Raw genomic sequence first — 17336 nt, 5'->3', positions numbered from 1 at the left:
CGAATATAGTATACCAAGGCCTGTAATGCTGCGCTAATTTGTTTCCCTGTGATTTCCGCAATTTCACGACTTTTCCTTATAGTAAAATGGTAATTTTGAGGAATATATATATTTAAGAAATTATATATATATATATATATATATATAACATTACTGTGCCCACCCAGTATTTGGTAACATGTACCTCGCTGTCACCAGGCTGTGAGTACTAGGTAGATGCTATAGATAATGCCCCTGCCGGCTGGGTGTACCTGCACCGCCTCAGTAATCACACAGGCCTGGCATCGTGAAGCTGTCACTGCCAGGAATAGGACTGTCATTATATATACTACACTGCAGACTATCGCACTGGACCAGCGGCCACTGACACTGTAGGTATATACTGCATATATATATATATATATATGTATATATATTGGAGAGCCCCTACTACTGCATTGATCACCCAGCTTTACCACTGCCCAACATGGAGGAGGCTTATCTACAGACTCAGAGACAGGGATACGAGACTTTATGCTGATACCATTGAGTTTTATTTATAAAAAGTCGGAAGCCCCTGTATTTGGGGATGAGGTCTCACAGTGAACGTATAGAGGAGCAACAGCGCCGCCCTTCTGGGCATGTTCTGTGTGCGGCCTGTAATACAAGCAGAGAAGGCAAATATTAGGATCACTGAATTAAGCATAAGGGTGTTAGGGTCTGGTCACATGTCACATGGTATAGGGTATACAGACATTATACAGGGGGACTAGAGGAATCCCCTATAGATCCTGTTATAAATAAATGGCTATATAGGGAACATTCAGGATTAATTGCACAGTCGCCCATAGCAACCAATCAGATTCCAGCTTTCAGTCCTCAGAGGCCTTTTAAAAAATGAAAGCTGTAATCTGATTGGTTGCTATGGGTGACTGCTCCATTGCACAAAGTCTGATCAATCTCCCCATGGGCAAAGAGGAGTCCTGTAAATCAATGGTTTTCTATCACGTCCATTGTGTCTGAGACCCCCACAGTCTCCGAGCATCCCCCAATAATGGAAGAGCCTCTGTTAATAGAAATGGTAGGGGGCAAAGACCTGCTACTGGAGCTCCCCTTTAAGCCTTTGATGTTTAATCTGACGTTATTTTCCTCTTTATTATGATATATTACATGTTGCTTTATACTCACTTTATACAATTGGGATTGCACAGACACATGGAGGGTTCCCACCAAGACCTGAGAAGCAAAAGACATTTATCTGTTAATTCAGTGTATTGTTCCTTAGTTATATTGCTCTTCAGGACAGATGCATGATGGGTATTACTCATTTGTTTATTATTAGGTCTCTAGAGGTCACAATCACAATGGAGAAATGACAAATATGGCTCCTTGGAGGTGGTGACCAGGGGTGTAGCTATAGGCCCCATGGCCCCTTAGCACATAAGAGTATATTATGAATAGCCCATGGTAAGGGGAGAGCCAGTTATAGATTTACATTGGGTTCCAGTACGGACCTTCAAGCTACATCTTCTGTTGTCTCTGCTCAGATTTCCTAACAACATGACTCACGTACATATATTTATTGATCCTTAAAGTGGAAATGCCAAGACTTTATCACACAGCAGCATGGGGTGGGACTAAGCATATTGTCTATTATATACTTCTATTTCTAAGCTGGAGCCATGGAAAAAGCCTATGAATCCAGCTTCCTCTCCTCACATAAAGAAAGCCTATGAATCCAGCTTCCCCTCCTCACATAAAGAAAGCCTATGAATCCAGCTTCCCAGTCTTATATAGAGAAAGCCTTTGAATCCAGCCTCCCCATTCATCACATAGAGAAAGCCTATAAATCTAGCTTCCCTCTTCACATAGAGAGAGCCTATGAATCCAGCTTCCCCCTCCTCACATAGAGAAAGTCTATGAATCCAGCTTCCCTCCCCACATAGAGAAAGCCTATGAATCCAGCTTCCCCTACTCACATAGAGAAAGCTTATGAATCCAGCTTCCCTCTTCGCATAGAGAAAGCCTATGAATCCAGCTTCCCCCTCCTCACATAGAGAAAGCCTATGAATCCAGCTTCCCTCCTCACATAGAGAGAGCCTATGAATCCAGCTTCCCTTTTCACATAGAGAAAGCCTATGAATCCAGCTTCCCCCTCTTCACATAGAGAAAGCCTATGAATCCAGCTTCCCTCCTCACATAGAGAAAGCATATGAATCCAGCTTCCCTCCTCACATAGAGAAAGCCTATGAATCCAGCTTCCCTCCTCACATAGAAAGAGCCTATGAATCCAGCTTTCCCCTCCTCACATAGAGAAAGCCTATGAATCCAGCTTCCCTCCTCACATAGAGAGAGCCTATGAATCCAGCTTCCCCCTCCTCATATAGAGAAAGCCTATGAATCCAGCTTCCCTCCTCACATAGAAAGAGCCTATGAATCCAGCTTCCCCCTCTTCACATAGAGAAAGCCTATGAATCCAGCTTCCCTCCTCACATAGAGAGAGCCTATGAATCCAGCTTCCCTTTTCACATAGAGAAAGCCTATGAATCCAGCTTCCCCCTCTTCACATAGAGAAAGCCTATGAATCCAGCTTCCCCCTCTTCACATAGCGAAAGCCTATGAATCCAGCTTCCCCCTCTTCACATAGAGAAAGCCTATGAATCCAGCTTCCCCCTCTTCACATAGAGAAAGCCTATGAATCCAGCTTCCCTCCACACATAGAACGAGCCTATGAATCCAGCTTTCCCCTCCTCACATAGAGAAAGCCTATGAATCCAGCTTCCCTCCTCACATAGAGAGAGCCTATGAATCCAGCTTCCCCCTCCTCATATAGAGAAAGCCTATAAATCCAGCTTCCACTCTTAAAATAGAGAAAACCTATGAATCCAGCTTCCCTCCTCACATAGAGAAAGCCAATGAATCCAGCTTCCCTCCTCACATAGAGAAAGCCTATGAATCCAGCTTCCCTCTTCACATAGAGAAAGCCTCTGAATCCAGCTTCCCTCCTCACATAGGGAGAGCCTATGAATCCAGCTTCCCTCCTCACATAGAGAAAGCCTATGAATCCAGCTTCCCTCCTCACATAAGAAAGCCTCTGAATCCAGCTTCCCTCCTCACATAGAGACAGCCTATGAATCCAGCTTCCCTCCTCACATAGAGAAAGCCTCTGAATCCAGCTTCCCTCCTCACATAGAGAAAGCCTATGAATCCAGCTTCCCTCCTCACATAAGAAAGCCTCTGAATCCAGCTTCCCTCCTCACATAGAGAAAGCCTATGAATCCAGCTTCCCTCCTCACATAGAGAAAGCCAATGAATCCAGCTTCCCTCCTCACATAGAGAAAGCCTATGAATCCAGCTTCCCTCCTCACATAAGAAAGCCTCTGAATCCAGCTTCCCTCCTCACATAGGGAGAGCCTATGAATCCAGCTTCCCTCCTCACATAGAGAAAGCCTATGAATCCAGCTTCCCTCCTCACATAAGAAAGCTTCTGAATCCAGCTTCCCTCCTCACATAGAGAAAGCCTATGAATCCAGCTTCCCTCCTCACATAGAGAAAGCCTATGAATCCAGCTTCCCTATGAATCCAGCTTCCCTCCTCACATAAGAAAGCCTCTGAATCCAGCTTCCCTCCTCACATAGAGAAAGCCTATGAATCCAGCTTCCCTCCTCACATAAGAAAGCCTATGAATCCAGCTTCTGGAGTCCTGATTCCTTCTCCGGCTTCTGTTGCCGACACACAGTTTCTTTATAATTATACCTGCCAATCTATGTGGGTGGAGGAAAATAGGCAGTATAAATCTTGACTCGACTTTCTTAATAAGAACAACTTATGAACACTACATGTTCCATTGCTCAGTAGCTCAGTCTCCCCTACCTTAGGGAACATGACAGATTTTTTTTTTCAGACAAGCTCCGCCCCTCACAAAATTATTTTTTATTACCTGTAAATTATTTTGACAAATTTACAGCTAAAACTTCCGAGGTGTATTAAAGCTGAGTAAGTGATGTGCAGGCGATCAGGGATCAGGGTGTATTTACAGCTTCTATTTCAGGCTCGGCTTGTTTCGGCATTTAGCTGAGTCATTTACTCTATAATTTTATATAATCATCATCATCTATCTGCCCTCCGGCACGTTACTCCATGGAAGAATTCTTCACAATCCTCATAGTTCTATTTTCTGTTTTTGCTACCAGGGCATGCTGGAATTTATAGTTTCACCATGGCTGGAGCACCATAGTCCACTGCTGCTTACTTGTCTCAACAGCGCCAGTCTTATCTAGTGGTTGTGTTTGGTATTGCAGCTTAATCCCATTTACCTAAGCTTCAATACCAGACATGTCCTGCAGACAGGGGTGGCACTGTTTTTTTAAGAGAACACTCATATACTTTATTAGGACTTGGTTAGCTGTTGTCCTAGGAACTTACCATCGGGGCACTGATCTGGGCAGGGGTTGACCAGGAGTCCGCTGAATACTGTAGGTTTATTTCCTGATGAGCCTGGGGTATGAGGATTGGAGCCTGTAGCAGCTAAAATATAACATAAAAACGTAAGAAAAGCTGATGTTATAAATGTGCAGCTTGTTAGAAGCAAACAAAGCATGCAATGAACAGCAATAGCAAGTCGCTGACTATCGCGATGGCCGCATATAACCTCCGGCTGTTGTGTAAAAGGTCTCGCCCTATAATGGTATTTTGATTTTTGCTTAGTGTTTTTGTTGTGATTGGAAAGGACTATTCGGCATAGCTGAGCTGAGTCCGTTTGAAGTATCACTGCCATCTAGTGGCCAGTCAGATTATTTAACCTAAAAATTCTTTTTTTTTTTACTTTACGTTTTAATTTCACATAATTTTCAAGACGTCTGCTTGCTGTCAGTGAAAGGAAATGTTTGTTTGAAAATCATTCAGTTTCCACTCACTTACAGCAAACAGGGAACTTTAAAGTTGAAAACAGCGCCACCCTTGTCCTCAGTTTGGGTGTGGTATTGCAGCTTGGTTAAATTTAAAGTCACATCGCTTTAAGTTTTTTATATGACTAGACTGGCGCTGGTCTATTCCCAGGCACCTGCCTGAAGCACTGGACACCCACAGTGTGACGAAACCCACTCCCCTCTGTGACGCAGCTCCATTACAATCAATAGAGCCGTGTCACAGAGGGGAGGTGTTTTAGCACACTGAGGGCAACCGGGTCCACCCCCAGTGCTTCAGGCCAGGCCGGTGCCTGTAAATAGACTGGCGCCATGGCTGGGAACCCGACCACGGTTCAATAAAGGACCCCCGCACCGCCATCCCCACGCTGGCTCCGATCTATTCATATAAATAATTTAAAGCAATATACCTAATGGTTTAGTCATAACTGCAAGGGCTTGTCAGGGGTGCTTGCAGTTAAAAGGGACACTTGCAGAACCTGGGAGGCCCACTTGGCCACCTGATGCTGAAAATGATGACAGCTCAGGGGGACCAGTGCATTGCAGGAATAGGAAACAGGGCCCCCTAATGCGGTGGGCCCCATAGCAGCTGCTATGGCTGCTACAGTGGTAGTTACGCCCCTGCTGATGGTACATTCACTTTAAGTGAATCAGATCAGAGGAGCCCCACACTTTTCCAGTTTATGGGCTTTATATTCCTTGCGTCTCATGTATTAGAGCTTAGTTTTTTTGATAATAAGAATAGAATGATATAAACAGGATAGATTCTTACCGGGTTTAAAAGAGTTGGCATTTCCAGTGTTCACGTTGACATTTGCTAAAAACATATAAAAATGTGACGTTCAGCTTCATCATAATGTTAGAAAAATAATATGAAAGGTTCTGCAACTATCTAACTCAACTTTAACTCCATTGGTTGCCAGTTGATGGAGACACTAAAGCTGAGGCTACACAGTGACCTTGGCCCATACACGGGTCACATGGCCATGTTACAAAATGTTTCCAGTCACTAGGCAGCAAGCAGAGATCCTGAAATGGTGACGACCTGAAGCATAACGTATATAAGAAACTTGCAGAACGTTCCGTTATACATCGAAATTATTTTCATAAAAATGGAAAACTCCTCAAAGTTACTCAAGCTCCAGTATTCCTATTGGTTACTCACAGTTGGTTCCAGTGACGTTGCTTGGTTGAGAGTTAGCGCTTGGGGTTGCGGCTGGGGTTGCTCCAGAAACATTGACTGATCCTAGGAACATAAGCATAGGAGACAAAAGTCACAACATCATTGTATAAAACAAGACAATGTGGATGCGTTATCAGACTGGGGTGGCTTTGACCATGGCCAAAACAGACACAAACCATGGACAGGGGAGGTGCTGCTTCTGGAAGAAAAGCCATGTTTTTCAACCTTTTACCACCCCTTTTAAGGAAGAGTTGTAAATCAATCTCTAAAAAGGAGACTCCCACCGGCATGGGATCTGACGGTGGGGTTATTTCATTAGACACTAGTGTCATCTACACCTGGGTTTGCCAACAACTGAACTTCTTGGGCCCAGTTGTGTCTGGGCCCATCGGAGGATCCCCATCCTCTGTCTAGACATGGTGTCCCCAGTGTCATCTACAGATGGGGTTGTCTATTGGTGATCCTGTAGGCCTAGTTGTGTCTGGGCCCATTGGAGGATCCCCATCCTCTGTCTAGACATTTCTCTAGACATCAGTGTCTCCAGTGTCATCTACAGATGGGGTTGTCCATTGGTGATCCTGTAGGCCTAGTTGTGTCTGGGCCCATTGGAGGATCCCCATCCTCTGTCTAGACATTTCTCTAGACACCAGTGTCTCCAGTGTCATCTACAGATGGGGTTGTCCATTGGTGATCCTGTAGGCCTAGTTGTGTCTGGGCCCATTGGAGGATCCCCATCCTCTGTCTAGACATTTCTCTAGACACCAGTGTCTCCAGTGTCATCTACAGATGGGGTTGTCCATTGGTGATCCTGTAGGCCTAGTTGTGTCTGGGCCCATTGGAGGATCCCCATCCTCTGTCTAGACATTTCTCTAGACACCAGTGTCTCCAGTGTCATCTACAGATGGGGTTGTCCATTGGTGATCCTGTAGGCCTAGTTGTGTCTGGGCCCATTGGAGGATCCCCATCCTCTGTCTAGACATTTCTCTAGACACCAGTGTCTCCAGTGTCATCTACAGATGGGGTTGTCCATTGGTGATCCTGTAGGCCTAGTTGTGTCTGGGCCCATTGGAGGATCCCCATCCTCTGTCTAGACATTTCTCTAGACACCAGTGTCTCCAGTGTCATCTACAGATGGGGTTGTCCATTGGTGATCCTGTAGGCCTAGTTGTGTCTGGGCCCATTGGAGGATCCTCATCCTCTGTCTAGACATTTCTCTAGACACCAGTGTCTCCAGTGTCATCTACAGATGGGGTTGTCCATTGGTGATCCTGTAGGCCTAGTTGTGTCTGGGCCTGTTGGAGGATCCATATTCTCTGTGAGGACATTTCACTAGACACAAGTATCTCCAATGTCAACTACAGTTGGGACTGTCTATTGGTGATCCTTTAGTGCTAGCTGTGTCATCTACAGGTGAGGGTCTCCGCTGTTTGACCTCAAGAGTTCTGTTTAGGCCTCAGAGGCTCCTCTGCTCCTCTCATAGGCCAGACCATGCCTTTCAACATAGAAATGCAGTATGCAGAAGAAGGGTGTTTCCCTAAGGTTTGTTAATATATTAGTTGTTCTTTATTGTGTTATAGAGAGGAGCCATGTTGGAGATGCTTTATTATAGCTATTCATCCACACACCACATCAGGGAGTTACCATAGCAACACCAACTGCTTCCTCCTAGCCAGTACTATACTAGCTAGGAGAAAGGTCCAGAAAGAGGGTGGAGTTATTCTAATGAGCTCCCCTCACAGGAAGTTAGTGAGTTGAGTGCAGCTGTAGCAGGAGTAACATCCACTGAGGGGACCACAGCCTGTGAGGAGATTTCTGTGAGGAGATTTATTGGAGTCAGCATCACAACTAAGGTACATAGTGTGACCCATGGGAGTTGCTGAGCCACGGAGCTTATTTTTTTAGATGAAATTACCAAAAGAGCGAGCCTGATATACTTATTCATCAAGGTATTAACACTTAGGGGCAGCTTATTGACATATCCTTAGTCATTTCTGTGATCCGAAGCCTTACGGCCCGGCTCAGATACCCTTAAAGGACTCCCATTCCACTGAATTATGGTTCTGTACCCATCCAATTCACAAACTCCACACACACCAATAATCTCCATTGTGACATTGGTGACCCATCTCTGGCAGTCGGCCATGTAGAGAGATGTTAAGCACAAAGAAACTGTTCAAGTTATTTACTTCTTATGCTTCAACTTATGCAGGTAAAAGTCACTGTTGTACCTCACGGCCTCCACTCCCTGTTGTCTGATTTTCTCTGCACCTCATCACCATCAAGGGCTTCTCCATTATCACCACAGGCAGCAGTAACTAAGAATCCCCAGAGGGAACTACAAGTACCATCATCACCAACCACCTAGGTGCAGTCCCTCTCTGTAACCTCTGTGGCAGTATTTACCTCAGGAAGAGGGAGAGAGTTATTACCACTCGGCCTGTGACAGGACATATCTCTATCCTCCCTGAGATCCCCTTACTTCAGACTGCTACAGAAATTTCTATGTAGAAGTTCATAGATTTATGATGACTATCACGGGTTGACATATATAGGTATAAAAAAGGTGTCCGTTAAGGAAATCTAGAGAAACAGACGGAGATTTTTAAAAACTGATGTAAAGTAGAATTTGCACAGTTGCCCCTAGCAACCAATCAAATTCCACCTTTCATTTTCTAAAGAATCGGGGAGGAATGAAAAGTGGGATCTGATTGGTTGCTAGGGGCAACTGAGCCAAGTCTACCTTACACCAGTTTGATAAATCTCCCCCTCCCCCCCTTCCCGAAGTGTCTTGTGGAGCCCTAAAGCCCTTTCTATCTGTCAGAGGCCTTGGCTTAAGGCCCCGTTCACACGTAGCAAAACTAGCGGAATTTCGTGGCGGAATTGTCCGACACGGAATGCCGTTAGCCTCCCTCTCATAATAGGAGTCTATGGGAGGAGCGTGCTGCTCCCATAGACTCCCATTATGAGAGGGAGGCTAACGGCATTCCACGTCGGACAATTCCGTAGCGGAATTCCGCTAGTTTTTCTCTCTGTGAACGTAGCCTAAGATTTGCACGTATCCTGTAAACTGGCCCAAAGGCCTCAAGCATGTAGACGTTATATTTGGCACCCATAGAAATCTATAGAACCCTATTGGACCTCAACATGATACTGACCCATAACAGAGTGCCTACAGGTCTATAATACAGAATCATGTGCAAGCTTTGTACATGTATGGATCCTCAGCCTACCTGAGCTGGCGTTGGAAGAGCCGGTGGAATTGACTGGTGCTGCTCCACCTGGAGAGGTACAAAAATATTGTTTAGGCAACTTTATCTATAGAAGTAATCCCACCAGTGTCATGGCTTCCATTGATGGATATAGCAATTAGTCAGGAGTTATTTGTAGAGATGAGCGAACCGGGTTCGGGTTCGAGTCGATCCGAACCTGAACATTCAGTATTTGAATAGCTGGGGCTGCTGAACTTTGATAAAGCTCTAAGGTTGTCTGGAAAACGTGGATACAGCCAATGACTATATCCATGATTTCCACAAAGCCTTAGGGCATTATCCAACTTCAGCAGCCACCGCTAATCAAATCCTGAAAGTTCGAGTTCGGATGGACTCCAGCATGCTCCAGGTTCGCTCATCTCTAGTTATTTGTTTCCCCATTGACAGAAAATGCCAGAGGAATTGTGGAGGTTGTGTTGAGTGCGGAGTATCTATGGCCCCCAGGGGCTCGGACACAGGGTAGGAGAAGTGCTGGACCATCTAGTAGATTTTCTTTGCGACAGGCCCTAACTAAGACCAGGGACTGGTTATAGATCCCCAACATCAGGCGGTAACATCTAAAGCTCTACTTTACTCAATGTTGACGGAACTTTGCCCACCAGAGGATCCTGTATGTGATAGGTGGTGCGGATCATTTGCATTTTTTAATTTAGACAGATTAAAATGACTGGCACCAACAACCACAATACAAGTGCAGACTGGAAACCACGTACCCTGAGAAACCAGACAAACAAACCCATGGCTGTGGTGCCAAGAAGTGACTGGCATGACTGAACTTGGCATAGGTATCCCCCCCAGCTACGGAGCGTGAAGCCGCCTGGTGGAATAACAGACTTCCCAGCGTCATGTATCATAATAATGCTGGGAGTGCCAAAAGTGTTTAAATATCTGCGGGATGCTGTCCTAGGGCTATCAGGAAAGCATGGATAGAGTCTGTGGCTGTATCCATGTTCTCCAGGACTCCCTAGGGTGGCATCCAAGGTATGCAGCCATAAGGAATGAAAAATATGGGAGTGTTCGGCTAACGTAGTGACAATATAGTGATTACAGTACAGTTACATCCAGTGACTCACAAGAGACATTTTCTCTTATCAGAGTTGTTCACTTTCTCTTTTCTTCTCCATTTAGTCCAGATAATCCCCTCTCCTGTGCCCCCAAGTAATGATAATCCAATCTCCTGTGCCCCCAAGTAGTGATAATCCCCCCTTCTGTGCCCAGAAATGGCAATAATCCCCACTCTTGTGTTCTCCAGTATGTGATAATCCCTCTTGCTGTGCTCCCTGGTAGTTAATGATCCCTCTTCCTGTGCTCCCTAATAGTTATAATCCCTCTTCCTATGCTCCCCAGTACACATAATCCCTCTTCCTGTGCTCCCTGGCAGTGATAATCCCTCTTTTTGTGCTCCCCAGTAGTGATAATCCTCCTTCCCCTGTGCTCCCCAGTAGTTATTTGCCCTCCTGTGCTCCCCCAGCAGTGATGATCCCCCTTCCCCTGTGCTCCACCAGGAGGAAGATCCCCCTTCCCTTGTGCTCCCCCAGTAGGGATGATCCCCCTTCCCCTGTGCTCCCTAAGCAGTGATCACCCCCTTCCCCTGTGCTGCCCAGTAGTGATGATCCCCCTTCCTCTGTGCTCTCCAGTAGTGGGATCCCCCTTCCTCTGTGCTCCCCCAGTAGTGATGATTCCTCTTTCCCTGTGCTCTCCCAGTAGTGATGATCCTCCTTCCCCTGTGTTCCCCCAGTGTTGACGATCCCTCTTCCCCTGTGTTCCCCCAGTAGTGAAGATCCTCCTTCCCCTCTGCTCTTACATAAGTGATGATCCCCCTTCCCTTGTGCTCCCCCAGTAGTGATGATCCCCCTTCCCTTGTGCTCCCCCAGTAGTGATGATCCCCCTTCCCCTGTGTTCCCCCAGTAGTGAAGATCCTCCTTCCCCTCTACTCTTAAGGCCCTATTCCACGGAACGTTTTTGAACGATTATCGTTCATAAAATCGCTCAAACGACCGCTCGTTAACGATATTCGTTCTGTGGAATAGCTGTAAACGAGCGAACGACAACTACGAAATCGTTGTTGAGTCGTTCACTATTTTTTTTCAACATGTCGAAAAAAAATCGTTGGTCTTTCAACAATAATTCGCAAATCTTTTCGTTGAATAAAAAATCTTTCAGTCGTTCTTGAAATGTCTACCTACATTTCCCCACCTACATGCTCAGCCCGGCGAACGTTTTAAACGACTATGTAACGATGTAACGACTGCAAAAAAATTGTTACACTACAGATATCGTTCACGTTCCTACACGTATTATGTGTTATGGTTCGCTTAAAAAAATTGTTAAGTGCTCGTTAACGAGCGGTCGTTGAAGCGAGTCTATGAACGATAATCTTTCCGTGAAATAGGGCTATTACATTAGTGATGGCACAGGCGGAGACGCGTGCGCCCTCCACAGTCTGCGAGCAGTGGGTTCCACGACGGATTTTACGTCGCATTTCTGTAGTGTGAACATACCCTTACAGTACACAGACACAGCTGACAGCAGCAGTGGCCCATACAGCAGTGATTCCGGCATTGCGCTGAAGTTCCTGCTTGTTTTTGCATATTCCATTTGGCAGCATGCTATTAGCGTAGTGCGCAAGGAATATGCATACAGAAGCAGAGACATCAGTCTATTGCTGATGTCTCTACTTCTGTACTGCAGGGAGCGGTCATGCATATAATATATGTATGACCGCTCACTGTCTTCTCCAACCCCTCAGGAGGCTCCTCGCACTTCCTCCCTGTGCAGGGAGGATGGCGCCCCCCCTATCAACCTTGTGCCCAGGGCAGCTGCCCCCTCCTCGCTACACCCCTGCCGCACAGGTAGCAGCAGATCTAAACCATGAACACTGATACAACGGCACTACTAGTGGTACACTATACAGTATATATAATAGTTCACCACTAGTAGTGCTGTTGTATCAGTGTTTATGTAATAGATCTGCTGCTACCTGTGGGGGTAAGCGGTACTGCATGTTTTATACTATCTAATTGGTATATCTCATCTATGGGACATTATTACAGATTTATCTAACGTTCTATGGCTAAATGAAGTGACCACTTACCATGACTAGTAGAGGTGACGACTGGGCTATTTACTCCTGTTGCAGAACCTACAATAAAAGTAAGTACTTGTTACCTTACATTTTTCGATGTCATAATATGTGCCATAGTAAATCAGGATTTCAACACCACTTACCAAGACCTGGGGTTGTAGAAGACACGGGATGGGCACCGGTACCATTGGGAGCATTGGAGGTATTGGAAGCATTGGAGACGTTAGGAGCACTGGAGGCATTGGGAGCATTGGAGGCACTGGGAGTATTGGAGGCATTGGGAGCATTGGAGGCACTGGGAGTATTGGAGGCATTGGGAGAATTGGAGGCATTGGAAGCATTGGAGGCACTACCTGAAACAATACAGAAATATTCATTTAGCATGAACAGGTATAGCAAAGATAAGTCTGGGCCAAACATTATGGTGCCAGGGACAGAAGGGTAAAGCAGGTCTAACTACTGTGTGGAGACGCAAAGTGGGTCTAACTACTGTGTAGGGGCACAAAGTAGACCTATATATTGTGTGTGACCAAAAAATGGGGTTAAAATACTAGTGGGGTCTAATTATTGTGTGTGGGAACAAACAGGACCCTATTACTCACAAATGGGGTATAAATAGTTTGTAAGAGCCCAAAGAGGGCCCTATTACTTTTACTGTGTGGGGCCACTATTATAGAAAGGGAGTTTGTATAGCGGTCAGGGAAAAGAGGAGAGGGTGCTAGAAAGACTGTGGATCATTAGAACTAGAAGAAAACATAGAGATCGGTCATACCCACCAGTAGGGGCCACAGGTGGCTGGTTCTGTGTGGAATTCACATCTAGAGTTGGATAGAAATAATAAAGAACATTGACTGTAAGAAGACAATAGCAGATGCACTGCAAGAGAGTTTAGGTCACTCATATTACAGATGTCCCTTAGGGTGCCCTCACATGCACTTTTTGTTTTCCGTTTTTCCAGCCCCCCCCCCCCCCCCCCCCCAAAAAAAAAAAAAAAAAAAAGCCAACGCAATGCCTGGTGTGTTTTTTTCCCATGCATTTGCATTTTTTCTGGTGTTTTTGATTTTATGTGTGAATGCTTTTTTATGGTTGAGGTGTTTTTGAGTTCTGAACTTTTTATTCCCTCTGCCATCACATGGCCTGGTTGCTGGACCACAAAAGGGGAAAAAAACGACAGAAAAAAAAGCCATATGCACAGCAATGGCATTTTTCAGACAACCAGAACAATCCCATTAAAGTCTATGGGAGAAAAAAACAACAGTTTGGCAAAAGAAAAAAACACCAACCCCCTCGGCGTGCTGAATTTTGGAAAAACTGGAAGAAACGGCAAAGAGGAGAGAAAATCGCCACCCTCAAAAACGCCATGTGTGTAAGCCAGACCAAACTTCCATTGACTTCCAGCTAACATCTGACTGCTGGTGTTTTTTTTTTTGGTGTTTTTCTGAGATTTTAAGGCAGTGTGAAGCCAAACTCAGTTAAACTTTTTCCATAGAAATGCATCATGGTGGGGAGGAGACAGTTTTAAGATGTGAACCATGGCAGAAATCTAGATTTAAACACCCACTGTGCAGCACATGCCTCATTGTTAATCCGGCTGGGTAAAGGGGAATGGGGCTTTATTTAGGACTGGCATACTAGTACACCCCTCTTGATATATCTCCCTTTATATGTTCTCTATAGCTTAGATTTTCAATGTAACATGATCAAAAATGAAGATTTATTTGGGACCCTCATCAATTACCAGAGTAGAAAACAACACTCACAAAGTACTTACCTACTGCACCATGTGAAACTGCATTCGTAGGAGCAGCCTGAGGAGGAGTTGGTGCAGAGTCTGTAAAAGTAGAACAGTAATGTAAATGATGCCCTCACACCATCCTTTTCCAAATTAGCCAATGTGGCACTTGTTCCTGAGGAGGTGCTTTCCTGTATGCATGCATATCTACAAGGCATAATCCAGATTGGCAATGCTACATTGGGTACCATTGGGTCCACCCAACTGCGTCTCTCAGTTCCCCATAATGCTCCAATTATCTGCAGAGCCCGCCAACACTTCTGGATATCATCAATGTTTGCCTGTAGTTACCTACTAAAATAATCAGCTTCACCAGTAGATGTCTGTCAGTCCCACCAATCACTACAATGAAGTCAACTCTGTATTACAGTCCTATTGATTTCAATAAAAGCTCTTTCAACCAAGCTTTGGTAATGTGTCACGATGCTCAGCAGAGCTCCATGAGACCCATCTCAATCCCACCTAATTCTAAGGTTCCTTTTGTAAGTTTTAGGTTTGATGCTAATAAAACCTTGACTCGACTCAAGAATAAGAACCCAAAAATGGACCCTTGACCATGCCGATAAGCTGATAAGCACATCATCGATGACAATACCGATAGTCACCCAACCATGAACATATCCTTTGTAAGACTGTCTATCGCTGATAGTGTTGATCCAGAAGAAGGAAAAAAGTCTACTCACAAGTCATATGAAGATGGAGTCCAGCCACGAGTAAGAAGGATACCATTGCTTTTAGGGCAACCATTGTTACTTTAGTGTGTCTTCTAGGCAAGATGACTCGGTCTGTAATGAGTATGTATCTCCATCACAAATCTCTACTTATATATATGTGGATGCTATATGTAGACCCACCCCTAGCACCTGGAGGTGACAGGAAATGCCACACCTACAAATTACAGCCCTTTTTCTGCTTTTTATGGTTAAGATGTTAATCACCAATAAGACTGAAGACCTGGGAGTCAGAGTTGACAGAACACGCACCTCCCTGGGTATAGACCTACGGCAGGCGAGTCTCAGTCTCTCCTAATAACACGATATCCTTTATTTTTTATAGGAAATATGATCTTAACCAGAGACGAGCCCCGCAGAGCCGTACAACTGGAAGAGTGAGACGACCTGTAGAAGGGAGAGTGCGATCTACGAGATAATAAGGAGGGAATTAAGAGGGATTTCCATAAACCCTCAGAAAATTAAGCCATTTAACACCTTCCATAGCCGTCAATGGCTCCTTCATAGTATTCAGCCTAATACCTACATAAAGCAGAAGCTAAAGGGCCCTTTAATTAACCAGTTTGTTTCCTTAAGAATTTACGGCTATGCGATATTATATGCTATGCGATGCTATATTATAGCACAGTGAACCTTAGAATGGGCCCCAACCCCAAAACAAGAATTTGAGTGATTACTACAGACTTTTTGGGTTGTCTGTTTCTTACTAGGTGTGTTCCCTTACAGAATACTGGTATGGTCATTATAGGGTGAGTCTGGGCGGTAAAAACATATAAACTAAAACACTATAATTCTTCAGTTTCTAGATACTGCCATTGGGCAAATTTCCTATCTTCATTATGATTACACTCAACAGGTGGAACATTAGATAGTTGTGTATGGTTCATGTGTATGGCAGAAAAAAATATGCCGTGGCCGTAGGTTGACAGGTGGTAATAGCAGTGGGCCTGTTGGTGTTTTGCATGGGCACTTGTCACGGTGTCCAGGAGTGGTGATACCCACACCGCAGACACACTGGCAATGGGATTTGTAGGGGTAAGTGTGGGGGCAGGTGCAAGTATGGTGGGGAGTAATAAGTCCAACACTTAAAGGGGTTATCCAGCGCTACAAAAACATGGCCACTTTTCCCCCTACTGTTGTCTCCAGTTCAGGTGCGGTTTGCAATTAAACTCCATTTACTTCAATGGAACTGAGTTTCAAAACCCCACCCAATCTGGAGACAACAGTAGGGGGAAAGTGGCCATGTTTTTGTAGCACTGGATAACCCCTTTAACCAGAGTAGTGTTTGCTTGAAAACCTCTTCAGTGCAATACAAAACAGGTGAAATGAGTGCAAAACATAATCACAAAAACAGGATAAAACAGTGTCCATTGTTCTAGAGAATAACGTGTGTGCTTGGGTGCTTGAAGTGTAGACAATAGGTGAAGTAGTATAGTTGAGTAGGTTAGTGAAGTGTAGCTGAATTGAGTTGTTTAGGGGGCTTTGTTGGGGACCTTGTCTAAGTAGTGCAGTACTCTGTCGGGATATTTTGCAGTGACTTGATATAGAAGAAAACTATCGTACTCATGGTTAGATTAAGCAGATAAAAGAAAGTCGCCCTTTTGCCTAACAAATCCAGCGAGTGTCAGGTTTGAACAACTGGGTAAAGCGAACCTCTCAAGATTACCCGAGTAGGCTGAACCAGATCCAATGGAGTACTTCAGCTTTGTGCGTTTTGCTCCACTGCAGACTAATCCTTACTATCGAGATAGTCCTGACTAGTTTCTTATTCCTGGCGTAAGCAAGGTTGAAGCCAGGTGACAGTTACCCCACCAGTGGGCTTATCACTGCATAGTAGTTCTCCCGCATCCTTTTACAAAATTTCTGTCTTTCTCCAACTCCAACAACTGACTAGAAGACCTCCCACCAGGAACCAACTATCCTAAATAGGTGTTACCAGGACTAACCTCCTATTGATGGGGAAAGTGCTAGAAGAGGTGAGGTGCGATGAGGTGCGATGAGGTGCGGTGAGTGTTATAGGTACAAAAATGTGGAAAAGAGGAACATACAAGTTAACCCTTAGCATACCTTCAGCTGTGTCAACAGACAGGGGAGAGAGAGGCACCAAGTGGTGACAGTGCGGAAAGGCACCCATCATCCCAGAGTTTGACACCTGACAGTACAACACCAAGAAAGCCCTGACAGTAACAGAAATGGCATGCATGTGGTTCAACGAATACCCCGGAGAGTAAAAATTTTTATACATATAACTTCATTAAAATAAATGTACACTATTATTATCTATGTAATTAAAGGAGAAATCCTATGAAATAAAAAAGGGAGGAAGATGGGGGAGTGCAGGACCATAAACAAAGTATACTTACCTGTCCCTG

General features: G+C 44.9%; 1 protein-coding gene across 1 annotated transcript; it reads right to left on the bottom strand.

Moving 5' to 3' along the window:
* Positions 1–520: 520 nt before the first annotated feature.
* Positions 521–17104, bottom strand: LOC138766319 (variant surface antigen A-like). The gene is made up of 12 exons (XM_069943849.1): positions 17032–17104; positions 14917–15018; positions 14213–14272; positions 13218–13259; positions 12585–12794; positions 12451–12498; positions 9318–9365; positions 6070–6150; positions 5677–5721; positions 4405–4506; positions 1168–1215; positions 521–636 (listed from the first exon to the last, which is right to left on the bottom strand). The coding sequence occupies exons 1-11, from the start codon at positions 17099–17101 to the stop codon at positions 1169–1171; spliced, it is 855 nt and encodes a 284-aa protein (XP_069799950.1). The 5' UTR covers positions 17102–17104; the 3' UTR covers positions 521–636; position 1168.
* Positions 17105–17336: the final 232 nt, after the last annotated feature.

The sequence above is a fragment of the Dendropsophus ebraccatus genome, chromosome 10 (assembly GCF_027789765.1).
Source record: "Dendropsophus ebraccatus isolate aDenEbr1 chromosome 10, aDenEbr1.pat, whole genome shotgun sequence".
NCBI classification, from domain to species: Eukaryota; Metazoa; Chordata; class Amphibia; order Anura; family Hylidae; genus Dendropsophus; species Dendropsophus ebraccatus.
This window is presented reverse-complemented; position numbering and strand designations above follow the sequence as displayed.